This window comes from Amphimedon queenslandica, unplaced genomic scaffold, assembly GCF_000090795.2.
Source record: "Amphimedon queenslandica unplaced genomic scaffold, v1.1 AMPQUscaffold_13448, whole genome shotgun sequence".
NCBI classification, from domain to species: domain Eukaryota; kingdom Metazoa; phylum Porifera; class Demospongiae; order Haplosclerida; family Niphatidae; genus Amphimedon; species Amphimedon queenslandica.
Genome location: NW_003546316.1, coordinates 148,744 through 164,474, shown reverse-complemented (window position 1 = coordinate 164,474; position 15,731 = coordinate 148,744). Strand labels below are relative to the sequence as shown.

The 15,731-nt window shown below is 39.6% G+C and overlaps 3 protein-coding genes across 4 annotated transcripts in view; 2 read left to right on the top strand and 1 right to left on the bottom strand.

Annotated features, from left to right (window-relative positions):
* The window catches only part of LOC109581300 (protocadherin Fat 4-like), a 19,123-nt gene extending 11,653 nt beyond the window's left edge, over positions 1 to 7,470 (top strand). The window contains exons 2-13 of the mRNA XM_019995310.1: positions 6 to 3,096; positions 3,183 to 3,567; positions 3,669 to 4,126; positions 4,185 to 4,582; positions 4,670 to 4,958; positions 5,022 to 5,198; positions 5,293 to 5,435; positions 5,534 to 5,753; positions 6,141 to 6,375; positions 6,436 to 6,596; positions 6,678 to 6,863; positions 6,998 to 7,470. Coding sequence (XP_019850869.1) covers positions 6 to 3,096; positions 3,183 to 3,567; positions 3,669 to 4,126; positions 4,185 to 4,582; positions 4,670 to 4,958; positions 5,022 to 5,198; positions 5,293 to 5,435; positions 5,534 to 5,753; positions 6,141 to 6,375; positions 6,436 to 6,596; positions 6,678 to 6,863; positions 6,998 to 7,291 — 6,037 coding nt within the window. The 3' untranslated portion in view covers positions 7,292 to 7,470. The remainder of the gene's footprint in view (positions 1 to 5; positions 3,097 to 3,182; positions 3,568 to 3,668; positions 4,127 to 4,184; positions 4,583 to 4,669; positions 4,959 to 5,021; positions 5,199 to 5,292; positions 5,436 to 5,533; positions 5,754 to 6,140; positions 6,376 to 6,435; positions 6,597 to 6,677; positions 6,864 to 6,997) is intronic.
* A 60-nt stretch (positions 7,471 to 7,530) lies between these two features.
* LOC109581290 (uncharacterized) lies at positions 7,531 to 8,948 on the bottom strand. 2 transcript variants are annotated; one of them, XM_019995283.1, is made up of 9 exons: positions 8,850 to 8,948; positions 8,747 to 8,804; positions 8,638 to 8,691; positions 8,374 to 8,539; positions 8,300 to 8,328; positions 8,148 to 8,246; positions 8,030 to 8,102; positions 7,829 to 7,965; positions 7,531 to 7,743 (listed from the first exon to the last, which is right to left on the bottom strand). In XM_019995283.1, exons 1-9 carry the CDS (start codon positions 8,907 to 8,909, stop codon positions 7,676 to 7,678), a joined length of 744 nt encoding a protein of 247 aa, XP_019850842.1. In that variant the 5' UTR covers positions 8,910 to 8,948; the 3' UTR covers positions 7,531 to 7,675. The 2 variants fall into 2 exon arrangements, with proteins under 2 accessions (XP_019850842.1, XP_019850843.1); XM_019995284.1 differs by having other exon boundaries at positions 7,531 to 7,740.
* A 79-nt stretch (positions 8,949 to 9,027) lies between these two features.
* Positions 9,028 to 15,729, top strand: LOC100641041 (proline-rich extensin-like protein EPR1). The gene is made up of 20 exons (XM_019995277.1): positions 9,028 to 9,222; positions 9,270 to 9,403; positions 9,686 to 9,776; positions 9,861 to 9,897; positions 10,126 to 10,204; positions 10,430 to 10,679; positions 11,083 to 12,637; positions 12,843 to 12,888; positions 12,937 to 12,984; positions 13,034 to 13,099; positions 13,410 to 13,478; positions 13,559 to 13,699; positions 13,798 to 13,843; positions 13,910 to 14,046; positions 14,127 to 14,191; positions 14,239 to 14,527; positions 14,585 to 14,731; positions 14,779 to 15,025; positions 15,167 to 15,282; positions 15,381 to 15,729. Exons 1-20 carry the CDS (start codon positions 9,117 to 9,119, stop codon positions 15,504 to 15,506), a joined length of 3,795 nt encoding a protein of 1,264 aa, XP_019850836.1. The 5' UTR covers positions 9,028 to 9,116; the 3' UTR covers positions 15,507 to 15,729.
* The last annotated feature ends 2 nt before the right edge of the window (positions 15,730 to 15,731 follow it).

Sequence of the window (15,731 nt, the reverse complement as noted above, 5' to 3'; positions counted from 1 at the left end):
TACAGTGGTCAAATTAATGAGAACAGTCCTGTTGGTACTAGCGTGGGTGTTTCTGTTGCCGCTAGTGATGGGGACCTCCCTAGCAACCAGATAACCTATTACATAAGTGGTAAAGATGCTGACCGGTTTACCATTGACCAGAGTACCAGTGTCATACTAACGGCTGCTGTCTTTGATGCTGAGATAACCACTGCTTTATCTTTCAATGTAACTGCTGAGGACTCTTATGGATCTGTTGTACAGAGCAGCTCAGCTCCAGTATCCATTGTCGTTATTGATATCAATGACAATGCACCATTGTTTGACTTACCATTTTACCAGTTGAATGTATCTGAAGACACTCCTGTTGGTCAGTCACTTTTAACTGTGTCAGCATCCGATTCAGACGTATCAAGCATCAACTCTGCTTTAACATACTCACTAAGAGATATCATTGATATGTCAGGCAGTGGTCAAAGCCTTTTACCTTTCACCATTAACTCATCAACCGGAGTCATCACACTAACGATGGCACTGGACTACGAAAAAGAACAAATGTTTGATTTTATTGTCACGTGCCAAGACTCTGGTACCCCATCCCGCCAGTCTAATGTACCAGTGACCATTAATGTAGCTGATGCTAACGACAATGCACCAGTATTTAGTCAAGACATGTATCCAGCTACAGTACCAGAGGATGCTTCATTCGGATCAACTATACTTACAGTTCAAGCTCGTGATGTTGATTCAGGCTCTAACTCGCGTATAGTGTATGAGATAACTGGGACAGTTACCTTCATCATTGATGCTACCACTGGTGTCATTAGTCTAGTGGGAGAGTTGGATTATGAAACAGAGACATCAATAGTCTTTGATGTACTAGCACGAGACTCTGGTATACAAGAGCAAGTATCCACTGCAGTTGTTAATATAACTGTTACTAATGTCAATGATAATCCACCTTCATTCCTAAATCAAGTGTATAATTTCACTGTATATGAGAACACAGTGGAACCTCAGTTTACAGTCTTAGCACAAGATCCTGATAATAGTATTGAAGTCCTCAATCCATTGAACTATTCTCTACTGAGCTCTTGCTTGAGTGGTGCTGTGGCCATTAGCAGTGGGGATGGTGTATTGAGTCTATTGCAGCCATTCGATCGTGAGTCACTGTCAAACTGCGTGCTGGTAGTTAGTGTATCCGATGGCCTCCATTCGTCCAATGTCATTGTTAACATGCGTATACTGGACGTTAACGATAATCAACCATCGTTTACTCAAAGCATTTATACTGAATCCATACCAGAAATTTATCCTGTTAACACTTTTGTTACGACGGTGACAGCCACAGATCCTGACGAGGGTGAAAACGGAACAGTCACTTACGCAATAGTAGGTGGGAATGTGGGTGAAGCTTTTACCATTATGCCTTCAAACGGAATGATTAGAGTCAATGGCCCATTGGATCATGAGACCGTCAGTAGTTATAATCTAACACTCGTTGCTAGTGATGGTGGAGGACTAACTGGAACCTCTCATCTCCTCATTACAGTCACAGATAGCAATGATGAGTCACCCATATTAGTCATCAGCCAATCCAGCTATACTTATACAGAAGAGGCTGGCCTTGTATCCATTACCAGTTCACTGCAACTCATCGAGCCTGATCTACTCCAAAGCAATATAGAAGAAGCTCTGATAATACTATCAGTAGAGACTAGCTGTCAAGATGATGAACATACTTTTGCTTGCCCATCCGATTTTGATTGCTTTTATTACTGCAGTGAAGGCCTTGCATTAAACAAGTCACTATACAATTCACTCTCTGTATCATACTCTACTAATACGTCTACTATTACTATCAGTGGTGCAGGATCACCTGCAACTTATGAGTCTCTCCTCTCTTCTCTCCACTACTTCAATGGATTCTCAGAGCCGTATCCTGGTGGTAGGATGGTTGAACTATCAGTCTTTGATGGAGTCCATCATTCCAATACTCTAGCCATTAACATCACTGTTAGTGTCATTGATGATAATTGTCCTGTGATTACATCATCTTTGTCTCAAATTGATTTCACCGAAGGCGATCATTACCTTGATATTGGGCTGGGATTAGGCTTGATGCTAACTGATTCTGATCAACATAATATTTCTCATCAAATCATCTCTGGTGTTCAGGTAACACTATTAAATGGAAACAGTCTAGAAAGGCTAACTGTCAATACAACTGGCCTCCCACTGATGGTTCAAGATATGACTTTGTCTAATGGTCGTGCTATTGAAATAAGTGGTCCTGCATCTATTGCCACTTATCAAAATGTTCTCCGGACCCTACGGTACGAAAACCCTGTCCCAGAACCAACCAAAGGTCTTCGTTTGGGTAGTATAGCACTGTTATCGGAGCAGTGCCCTATGTATAGCCTGAACTATTCTGTTAATGTCATCACTGTTAATGACAATGCTCCAGTCATAGCTACCAATGCTACAATGGTTGACTATAGAGAAGGGAGTGGTAGCTTACTAATCTCAATGATCATTGATTTCACTCTAACTGATCTTGATACTGATTTCCCTATACACAATGCAACACTGATCTTAACACCGGGTGATATAAGAGACAGTGGGCATGAGTCACTCTCTGTGGACACCAGCCTGATACCGGCTGGAATTTATTTTGAAGCTAGTGGTGGTCAGACCCAGCTATCATTCGTGGGACCTTCCTCAGTCTCTAATTATCAAGAGCTCATTCGTTCACTAAGTTACAGTAATACAGCATCAGAGCCTACTCTTGGTAACAGGACACTGACTATTACTGTATCTGATGGAGCATTCACTACACAGACCACTCTTACCATCCGTGTCTTAACTGTGGACGATAACCCACTACAATTAAATGGAACTATGTTGATATTTCCTTTCTATGAAGGGAACACGACTATAGAACTGTATGGCTTCCTGTTGTACGATCCTGATGAGGGAGCTCAAGTATATAGTCTTAATATATCATTGAGTGATAGTCTGGGGGATGAGGAAATATCTGTCACTGCATTTGGTGATGTCATAACAAGCTCTGATACTATCAGTATCACTACTGTTGACAGTATATCAACTTATCAGGTAAGTAAAAGAAAAGATAGTAATTTAGAAATGGGAATGTTTATGTATTTTTTTTCTATAAAATAAACTTTCTTTCTTTCCTATAGGCTATTCTTGACTCATTGTCATATTCTTATACAACCATTAATGATTCTGAGCCATTGCCAGGCCCCAGGGAACTAACAATTACTGCTACTAATGGAGCCTTCCCTTCTTCATCTGTATCCACTATCATCAATGTAATACCTATCAACAATAATCCTCCAATGCTCAGTTTTGGAGGGAATACTGAAGCAGTTTTTACTGAGGCAGCTGGTTCTGCTACAGTCCTACCTGTTGGTGCCATCAATCAGCCAGTGATCACTGACTATGATAATAATGAGATATTCTTTATTCATGAAGCTACTGTTAGGCTGGTTGGAGCTCTTGATGGTACTAGTGAGAAGTTGAATTTGAGTATGTCCTTTTTGCCAAATGGTTCAAATGCAGCAGGTACGTATACATTTGTACATGTACTCATACAATAAAGCCTAATGTGAATATGTAACATTTAGCTGAGGTTAGCTTATTCTTTTCTTTTTTTTCTCATACAGTTACTCCACACAGTATTACAATCTCTGGTCCTGCTCCATTACTAATCTATCAACAGATCCTCTCTACCATTACCTACACTAACACAGCACCTGAGCCATCAATGGGTAACAGATCCATCCAGTACAGAGTAAATGATGGCATATTCAGTAGTGATATAATACAAAGCACAGTATCAGTCTCATTGATTAATGATAACCCACTGATACTCACTTGTGATGGACAGACTAACCAATTCACTGAGGGGTCCGGGGAAGCCATTTTTATTGGGCCCTCTGTCAGCGTTAGTGATCTTGACTCTGATCATGTGATTAGCGGAGCTGATGTGATGATTGTTAACGGGTTCAGTGGTGACTTTATTAGTCTACCTCAGAGTGCAGTGAGTGGATTGCATGTTACAGTAGGGGTTAATGATACTTCACTGAGGATAGAGGGAAATGGAACTGCAGCTGAATATCAGGTTTGAATTTTAAATAAATTTATAATAACATTATCTATTATCTTCTCTCTCTCTCCAGAGTTTTCTTCGTTTATTAATATTCTTTAATGGTGAAGAGGAGCCAAATTCTGCTATACGACAGATACGAGTCATTCTCCATCAGCCAGACCCATCAACAGCTGTCAGCTGCTCGATCATAATTAACATGATTTTGATCAATGATCACGTTCCGATAGTTGATCTCAACGGTCTTGAATCAAATGGAATCAACTACACAACTTCTGTTGTCTGGGAGTATCAAGCTGTGAATCAAGTCAAGATTGCTGATGCTGAATATACCAGTGTCACTGATTCTGATTCTAACAGCGTTATACTGAGCATGAATATCACTCTGGTTTTGTCTACTGAAGGTGATGCAATAGTTTCTGATGTAGGAGCTTGCAGTATTTCAACGCCTACTGGAACATGCTACCTGAAGTAATAAAAAAAAAAATAATAATAATAATTAATAATAATAATAATAATAATAATAAATGGTGATGAAATCATTTTTACCTTTTCTAGTATTTCTTCACCATCTTGTTCTTGCAGTACTCCTATTCCTTCAGATCTCATTATCTCCTTCACTCCAATTTCTTTCTATATCACACAATCTGGCTCTCTGCCCTCTCTCTTCTTCCAGAACCTCTTGAGGGATCACATTTACTTCAGACCTTCTTCTGACCGTGCCAATGGCTCCTCCGCTGTTGTCATGGTAACTGTAAGCGATGGTGATTTTGTGAGCAAACCAGCATACAGTTTTATTGACGTCACATTCAGAAATAGTAGACCCAGAGTACTGATTGATGGAGAGGTAGGGATGGAAATGAGAAGAGAAAATAGTTTACTATTATTATTATAATCTTTTACTTTTTAGTCGTCTGGTAGCGTATCCGTGATTGATGGTCAAACAGAGTTACAGGTGTCAACTAGTGTCGTCGTATCAGACGATTCTAACATGATATCTCAAATATCAATTCATCTCCTTAACCCTGTTCACACCGATAGTGAGATGATATCATTGTCACTAACTGGAATATCAGGAATAACTTTAGTATGTCATAATGTGATTGTTAATAATACAGTACATGTACATTTGCAATTTGCTATGAAGAACTTGTAATTATTGTTTGTTTTTTAATTTCCAGAATCCATCTAGTAATGCAACATACATTTTACTTGAGGGAACAAGCAGTTCGGTTAACTATAACAATGCATTGAGAACATTAACTTATTCTTATTCACGCATGAGCAGTTTACTTGAAAACCAACCAAATGTTTTTGAAAACAGGTAAGAGAGAATTAGAGAGAAAGAAACAGAGAGGGGAAGATAATCAAAGAAAAGAGAAAGAAGCTATGTATTATCGTCTTGTGTTTTATTTTACATAGATACATTGAAATAGTAGCTACTGATAATGACGAAGCTGTAAGCTTAGCAGGGACCCTTATTGTTACATTCAACAGAACCTGTACCATGTACTCAATGGGCAGTACTATCAAAGTACCATCGAAGCTATCATCAGACAGACTGACAGTATGTACTGCAATATCTGGTTTGACTTTGGAGTTTGATGGTGTAGCAAATCTATCTTCATTGGTCAATGTTCAGGTACTTATAATTGCATTATGATCATTGTTAGAAAATGTCCAATTTCTGAAAAATTCCCTGTACTATAGTATAGCCCATGCTTTTTTTCCAAAAAATGGCTCAAAAGCTACCCCCAATTTTTATTATGTATTCTGATACATATTGATGTCCTTATGCTATGTTGAAATTTTGAGCCAATTCCAACTTAAAATTTTAAAGTTAGACCATTATTAAAATTGGCCGGTTTAAAATGTTACCTGTCGTTTTTGTTTATAAATTGGATCAAAAAATCACCACCCCCTCAATCTTACTACAAAAACAATTAAGAATAATTTCTTTTTCTCTTTTCTTTATCTCTCTCTCTCTCTTTCTTTTTCTCCTCTCTCTTTCTTTTATTTTATTTCACAGTCTCTTTCATCTCTTGTTATTGAGAACCAGCCTGATCTCACATCATTGAAGGGGCTTGAGAACCTTGCATCAATCAATGAACTAGTCATTAATAATGCACAGAATCTGGTAACACTGGAGGATCTTGGAGCCAACCTACCACCAGACTACAGGACCAATGTACACAGCATTGGTATTCATAATGATCCTGCACTAGTTGATCTTGATGGACTTAGAATATTTGAGAATGTTACCAGTAAGTTCTATTATTATTAATTATAATGATATTATTATTATTATTATGATACTTTCTTAGATGTTATATCGATACAAAATTGCCCTAATTTACGAGACATGTCTGGTACTAATAACATTGTCTTTGCTGAGACCATTATATTGAATGGTATCAGTATGTCTACCATAACATCCTTCACTTCACTGTACCGTGCTACTAGTATATGGTTCTATAGAAACAATGTAAGAAAAAGGGGAAGAGAGGAAGAGATGAGGGGGGTGGGTGGTAGAAAGATAATTTAAGTTCTTTTTTTCTTTCTTTAGCTTCTGAGGAGTATCACTGGTTTCAATAGCTTACGTGATGCTGATATGATTAACATCATACAAAACCCACTTCTGACTAACATTGATGGTCTCAGTGGAGTAAGGAGGGTTAATGTAGTCAGATCATTCTTCAACCCCAACCTGTGTTACATTGGTACTAATGCATCTAATCCAGCTTACTGGCAGGTAATGATAATAAAATTACATATGCATTGATTTTTTGCTTCACACAATGTGATATAAATCATGAAAGATGCCCAGTTTTTTCCTGTCTATAACAATGTATAATAATCTTTTTAAATTTTTTGTCTCCTCTGTAGGAACTCGGTGCTGATACAATGGGTGATTTTGTCACTGGCCCTTGCCCATCACGTACCTGTTCCTCTTCCCCTTGTCTTAACAATGGTACTTGCACAGATACACCACAGCTAATGTGCTCATGTCCTGACAACTATTTTGGCTCCAACTGTCAGTATTTCAATGACTGTACAACAAATCCATGCATGAACAATGGTACCTGCACTCCTCATCCCAATCCAGTGACCTATAACATGCAGTTTATCTGTCAGTGTCCTCCTGCTTATACTGGGGATAGGTGTGAGACCTCTCTTTGAGTCTAACTTATTTTTTAATGGATAGTCACACTTGTTTTGATTTGGTTGTGTTTTTGGACACTCTCACTTACTTAGTTTTAAGATATTAGATTTTTTAGTGTTTATAAGGAACTTTTTATAAAGCTTTTGTATTATTTAGTAAAGGACTATATATTTTATCCTATTTTTTATTACATTTATGAAGCTTTTTCACATAAAAATTATTATCTTATTGAAATCTACTGCCTGCGATTGCTATACAGCTACATACATTATGCTCTTTTAACATAATAATAATAATAACAATAATAATAATAAAGTATCTGCTTATTCTAGTTTCCTACAAAAATGTTTGAGTTCTTAATTCTTGAAATGAAAGAGCGAAGTAGTCCAGAGTCCCTTTCATCATTTATCATCATAAACAATGTCACCGTATTCATTCCTCTTCACTGGTCTAGATACATTGGTTCCTACTATGAAAGTAGTGCAAACACTAATACCTTACCATACTAATAGCAAGAGTACTAATGTTATGTACTTTTGCTAATACTAGTATACCTTCACTTTTTCGTGTAGATTGTGGGCGTGTCTGCTGTCCCTCGTCTTCTCTGGTTCTTTGAGGGTATCTTCTCTGCATTTGTTTTGCTCTGTTCTCTTCTCTTATCTCATCAAAAGTTTTACCTTTCTTGTCATCACTGCACAAACAAACAAACAAACAAACAAATAATAATAATAATAATAATAACAGATTGTGTATACCTTTTCTTATCATTATAGAAGTCTCCCATTAAAGGCGGTTGCTTTGAGCTGCTGCTGACAGCAGGGAAAGCATCTGAAACAAATATAATAGAATTACCATAGCATATGCCTCTCTCACTCTCATCCTCTTTCTTCAACAATGAAGAGACTTGGCTCTCATCTTTATCGATTATAGTATCAGGATACCCCTTTAAGGCCCCTTTTCTCTCAAAATTATCTAAAAAAGTCACAAATTCACATTCATAAAGTAGCCATGGGCCAATATCTCACCTGTCCTATTCTCAAAATTCGGTGTCCTCCTAATATCGGGTTGTATCACATGATAATGAAGTCACATGACTTACCCTGCCTTGATGTCTCTCATCATGTTGGCAAGATTCGAGTTCTCAAGTGCCATTAGTTTATCTAAACATCTCTTCCTGTAGGAGGATACACCAAGCATGCCCATTAGGAAAAATACACCGGAATAATAGAAGACAGGCCACCGCATCACGTGTGCAGGAACTTTGCCTAATTATTAGGAGAGGAAAATCAGGAAATGAAAAATTGGAAAAGAATGACATAAGGTGATTGTATTAAAAGATATCAGGATTAGTATTAACCATTACCTTGCGACATGAGGTATCTTAATCCTAAAATACTACCCAAACCCACCGCTGCTCCTAATATACAAATATATTATTGTCATCATTATTAATTATTATTGTTATTACGTGCCTCTAATAAGGGAGTTCCTTCTACATTCCACTAAGACAGCTTTCTCTTCTTCATTTAACTATAACAAATACATATTCCATAGATAATAATAAGGCTATTGTACTTGAATTCGGATTTTCGGTTTGCCCTCAGCTTTGCTATAAGAATGCCTGTCAGACGCCATTTTTATTTTTGTAACCAGCCTCTCCTGAGTCTCCTCCTTTGGCAGGGACACGTGAGAACACGTGGGCTATCTACTCGAGTCACGTGATGTAATCTCAATTGAAGGGCGTGTCGCCTAATTCTAAAAGACTCGCCCATTTTCTTCTGAAGGAGAATGTTTGTGAAATGCTTTTAAAAACTACAGCCTAACAGAGACTGAGAGAAAGCAATGGCGGAGCCCTCCAGACCTCCTCCACCTAAAGCATACGTCCCTAGTCGAAAACCAGGCGGTCCTCCATCCCGCCCTTCAACAGGACCTGCTGGAGTACAAACAGGTTAGAGAGAGTCTCTCATCCATATTTATAGCCATTTTTATCCTCAGAGCTTCCAATCCCACCTCGTCCAGCACCAGAGGACATACCTCCAGTGAGTCCTACAGAATTGACGAAGACTAAAAGTGGGCGTGGGCCCCCGCCCCCTCCTGCACCTTATACAAAAAGACCTTCGGCCACCAAAGTATGTGGGGGTACACATTATCTCAAATGCAACGTGTTCCTTTGTATACGTATTTGTTAGCTTTGTGTAGGCGAAGGTTTTGATAGTTTGAATTGTTTGAATTTATTGGATTACTTCCGGTGATAATTCTAATATTGAAAAAAACTTTATCATGCATGTACATGTACATGCACCTTATAAAACATCTCTTTAACAAAAGCTGCTTTGTTGGTGTCCAAAATGTGTTTTATTTACAAGTTTCACTATTACATGTATTAACGTACATGTATTGTGTACATGTAGTTGTCTGATGGTGCCGAAGATGAAGCTGATAAAGGACAGGCTCTTCCCAAATCTCGTCCACCAGCTCCTCGTCCAGCAAAAGCACCAGCAAGTACGACTCATCTTAATTTGAGCATAATCATAATGACCTGATTCATCTCCCTTATTCTATTCTTGTCTTCTTTTCTTTGTACAGGTCGACCTAGCAAACCTCCTGCTTCGTCATCTAAAAAGTAACTAATAATTTGTTCTAGACTAATAATTTGTTCTAGACTAATAATCTGTTCTAATGATTCATGAAGTACATGTACACTGTACATGTACTTGTACAACATTTTTGATGCCTTAAGAATGTTAATTATCTTTAATTGCATCAAGAGCACATACATTGTGTCAATGTACTCTTTATTACTATTAAGTATTAATTACATGTATATATGCTCTCTCTCTCTCTCTCTTAGGATGGATATTACTGTTGTTTCTGCCCAGCCAATGACATCAGATGTCATTCCTCCACCTGCAAAAGCAGCCACGCCTACAGTAAGTGGTGTATAATTATTAGTTTTTCCCAATGCATTGTAGTCTCTTTCAATTTCTAATTGGCAATTTGACATACACCATTTGTAGTTCATTTGAGAATTGTAATAACTTAAGTCCCATTCAGTAACAAGAATTTTATATACCATGTACACGTATTGATGTGTCACCCAGAATTTAAATACTTCATGTTCTCAAACATTGGTACCAGATTTTACTTTTCCCTAGACCGACCCTCCCATGCCAACAGAGCCTCCTCCTGAGCCTCCCACTGAAGTAAAGATTCCGCCTCCTAAACCGAATCGGTCTCCGCCCGTTTCCAAGGCAATCCTTGATAAAGAATCGGAGCCACTCCCTAAAAGAGGTCCAGCTCCACCTAAACCAGTACGAGGGTCACCTCCTCTCCCTTTAAGAGGAGGGCAGGATGATCAAGGGTCTAGTAGTCCTAAGGATATAACTGAACGTCGTCCATCAAGAGGTAAAGTATTGTACATGTACATTACTACATGTATAGGTACAGGTACAATGTATTCTCATAGCTTTATTAAGGATTTTTTAAAAGTTAAAGTGATATGCTTATTGCTTAAAATTTACACAGCTAAAATAAAATTAGTGAGGGCCAAATCCACACAATTCTTATACTGTGTTTACACTAGTTTCTTTAACTGAGCCAGCCCTGTTTAAAGTGGGCCAGCACAGTTTCATTTGATAGTGTAAACAGTAACCAAACTGAGCTGAAGTGAGCTGGGCCAAACCAGGCCAGCATGATTAGTACAGCAGGGCCAGCTCAGCCTGGCTCAGCACAGTTTGGCCCACTTCTGTAGTGTAAACGTTGTATAAGAGTAATAAATTATTTTCTCCTTCTTACCTTTCCTTTACAGGTAGTCCCCATGTACGTAAGGCTCCTCCCCCTCCTGCCGGTCGTACACGCCCACCACCTCCTCAATCTAAAGCTCCTCCCGTTCCAAGCACCGAGGCTCCTTCAGAGTACACAGCACTCATCCCTACTCCAGCTAATAGTACAACACCTGAAGTAGAGTATATGATACCTCAAGCTCCTACTCCTGCCTCTGAGTATACTGAGCCAGTTTCTAGTAAAACACTCAGTAAATCCTCGGCTGATTCTATTGAGCCGGTTTCTGGTGCCAAGTCGGATAAGCGTTTAGTCCCAACTCATAAAGCTCCTCCTCCTCCTGTCTCTCGTCCGTCGGCCCTGCCCACATCTCGTTCGAGACCGCCTCCTACTTCTCGTCCTCTTCCTCCGCCCACTCAAGGAAAAGAAGAAACGAGGGAAGAAGTGGAGTCACCGACTCATCTTTACGCTGAAGTATCACCCTCAACCAGTCAAACCAGTTTAGGAGAGGCCATGCCTAGTTCTAAAGACACGCCTCCTCCAGTGCCGAGCTCACCGCGTCCGAGTGCTCAACCGAAACTGACCGATTCTAAGACCTCTCCGTCTCCACCCAAGAAATCACCTCCAACTAAGCCACCGAGTTCAAGACCGCGACCGCCTCCCCCTCAAGTCAAGAAAGAGGAGGTGACTGAAGATAAGGCCATGCCCACTGCCGCTCCTACAGCACGCCCGAGGCCACCGTTGCCAAGGACGATCAGTAAAGATGAAGGTGTCAAGGCCACACCTACTCCTCGCTCTAAACCGCTGCCTCCAGTGGCCACACCTCCTCAGGAAACTAATGAAACTCCGTCCACTTCTCGTTCGAGGCCTCCACCTCCAAAAGCTGCCCCTCCCATTCCAGAGAAAAGCAAGGAAGAAAATAAAACTCCGCCCACTTCTCGTCCGAGACCTCTGCCTCCAAAAACAAAATCGGATGATGATCATGATCAGGATGCAGAAAAGACTCCGCCCCCTTCTAGGCCACAACCACCCAAACCAGTACCAAGGCAGGATAGTGGCAGTGAGGTCAAAGCCCAGCCTCCAATGAAGCCAAAGCCACGCCCTAAGAAAATACCGAGTGTGAGTAGCGTTGAAGAGACCGAGACCACACCCACTAATGTAGAAACTGCTACACCCACTGAACCCATACAAGATGAAGTTAAGAAAGAGGCCACGCCCCCAGTAGTGGCAACACGCCCACCTCCTAAAAAACCTCCTGTAGTACCAAAACGAAGTATAAGTAAAACGGACGCTGGTAGTGAAGAGCCACTCCCATCAGACACACCTACTGTTAGGGAAACATCACCTCCACCGGCTAAACCCCGCCCACCTCCTCAAGCTAAACCACGTCCACCACCTCCTAAATCTAAGGATGAGGACAAGACCGAGGAGCCCCCTCCTCCTCGTTCCTTATCCAGTGCCACACCCTCTAATGCCCCACCTACCAGACCAACTAGTGGCCCCACTAAGGCTCCACCCCCTTCCAGACCTGGTCAGGGACCTAAACCAAAGCCAGCCAGACCCCCTGGAACAGCACCTCCTAAGTAAGACATATTGTATTGTGACAAAGTTCATGTACATGTACGTGTACATGTATGTAGCGCAATTGTTTAATTCCCAAATAGAAACCTAAACTGTTATTGTGTTAAGCCTTTGTGATATACAGCACTTCTGGCTGCAATAAGAATATTCTAAGCCCAGCTTAAGTTGTGATTTATTTATCTCTTCTCTCTCTCTCTCTCTTTATAGACCCACTCCTCCTGTTCCATCGACCAGAAGCAAGCCACCAAATAAGGTAAGTGACTCGTTGCTATACATGTACATGTACACTGCTACCTGATAGGATGGCCCTCCTGTCCCGACTGCTCGTAGAGGTACTGCTAGCAAAGAGGTCAGTTACATTTACGTTATTAAAGGATATCATAATGATATGATAATAGGATTCTGATGCTCCTCCTCCTCTACCTCCTCGCCCTGAACCAGGCCACCCACTATATAGATATGTGGTGAGTAGTTATTAATAGTTATTATTAGTTATTAATGGTTATTAATGGTTATTAATGGTTATTAATGGTTATTATTAGCTATTGTTATTGCCAGCAGACATTAGGCTAATGTAGTTTTTAACTCAAACTTTCTACATAACATAAGAACATGCAGAATACATGTATGTATTAGAAATTATAATTTAAAATTGGAGAATTTTCTCCTACCCATTTTTGGCAAAACACCCTGTACTATATAGCCCATGCTTTTTGCCCCAATTTTGAAGCAGATGCTACACTAATGATATTATACATTTCTTTCTCACTACAGTGTTCTAATCCTCACGGGATTGCAAAGACGAATAAAGAAGCACCAGAAGCTGATGAATTATCCTACTATGTATGAACTCCTCTCTCTCTCTTTCTCTCTCATATATCTTTATATCTACTTTCTCTATTTCTTTTCTTACATGCTTACAGGAAGGCGATGTTATAGAGCTGATAGAAAAGATTGATGATCATTGGTACTATGCCTGTAATGCTGATAACGACATGCAGGAAGGATTGATACTAGCAAAAGAGATGAAGATAATAAAGAGGCTACCAGGCCAAGATAAAGTGGTACGGTACTGTAAAGTATTATTGAGAATAATGTCCATGTAATTGAGTATATGTGTACATGTATGATTTTCTCTTATTTTTTTCTTTTTCTTTTTAAGATGGAGGATGGTCCCTGTGCAGTGGCTATGACAGCTTTCGAAGGAAGTAAGTGACGTACATGTACATGTACATGTGTATTATGAAACCATTTGTTGGGTTTTTTCTTCACAGGGTCTTCAGACGAACTCTCATTCAAGGAAGGTACTCTTATTATGCTCATTTCAAGAGTGGGCGGAGACGAGTGGCTGAGAGGGAGGACCCTAAAAGGAGAGGAAGGGATCTTCCCGAAATCTTTTGTTGAAGTTGTTGTAAGTAACATGTACATGTACATTTATAGAGCGATACGTTTTAATTAATATTATATTTAATAACTTTTAATTAACTGTAGGAGGACCTCCCACCCGATGCAATTGAAGAGCTTCAACCTGCATCTCCCGAATACGATATCCCAGAGTACGTTTTCTAATTATGAGTATTTGTGGAATTATTTCTTTCCCTAGCGGTCCTTATTGCATTGCAACCGAGACTTTTGTTGGAGAGAGTCCGGATGACCTCTCGTTTGATGTCGGAGACTTGATAGAAATAACGGAGAGGATTGACGATAGCTGGCTGAGGGGGATGACCAACGGGAGGAGTGGGATGTTCCCGCAAGTTTTTGTTGATGTGAAAGTTGACACGCCCGTTGGAATAGTAGGAGGAGGAGGAGGAGGAGAAGAAGAGAATAAAAATGAAAACGTTGTCAAAGCTTTGTTTGATTATGACGGAGAGGAAGGAGACCTTTCATTCAAAGTGAGAGAGAGAGAGAGAGAGGGAGGGATACAATTTAAACTTATTTTCAATCCTTAGGAAGGCGATATGATAACGCTACTATCGAAAGTCAGTGATGAGTGGATTTACGGTCAGCTGGACGGAAGAGAGGGGATGTTCCCGTCTGGTTTCATCAGCCACGTACCTGAGTCCCTGCCTATGAAGACGACAAAAGAAGAACCAAAAGTATTATGGTTTTAAAAAATATTAATTAAGTGTGATTCAATGTATAGATTGATGAAGCCACACCCACTCCAGAGCCGCCGAAAACCCCCACCGGAGAGTGTGAAGCGCTTTTTGATTACGTGTCCGATAATCTTGGAGACCTTTCCTTTAAAGCTGGGGAGAAGATAACACTCACTGAATGGATCAATGACGAGTGGTGCAATGGGAGTGTAGGAGATAGGACGGGTATGTTCCCACTGAGTTTTGTCAAAATTACAAAGGACCTACCCAAAGACTCTGGATCAGTTTCAAAAGGTACATGTACATGTACATGTACGATTTGTGATTTCATGTATCTTTAATAAGTATATGTACATGTACATGTATGTACGGTAGTTTGATGAAAATGATGATTGTAGAATGAATGTCTCTTCTTTTACTTTGTTTTTGTTTCAGCTGCTGCCCCCAAATCGCAAAAGAAGGTTAAATCAGAAGAGCTCTCAGATCTGATGCCTAAAGCTAAGGCAATACGTAACTTTGAGCCAGCTTCATCCCTTGAAATGAGAGTACAGGTATAGAAATGAGATAAATGTAGATCCTAATATAATTATAGTTTTGAAGGATTCAAGTGACTCTTTGTCTTTCTTTCTCTCTCTCTTTCCCTTCCTAGACTGGTGATATGATTATCTTATTATCTCATGAAGCAAAGAATATGTACATGGGAGAAAACGTAACTACGGGAGAATTTGGAAACTTTCCAGCTAATTGTGTCGAAGTCATTGTTCCTCTTCCTTAGACGTCATTTTGTTGAGCATGAGACTTGAGGTCACATGATCTCTCTGTTTGTAATAAAAATCGCTTTCATCCGCTACAAATTATTGACTTGCAGAAATATTAGAGCATTTATTATTATTATTATTATTATTATTATTATTATTATTATTATTATTATTATTAGACATATTATATTATTATCAAAATTAAAATTTTAATTCTATTTCTATCATATCCAATTTAAATT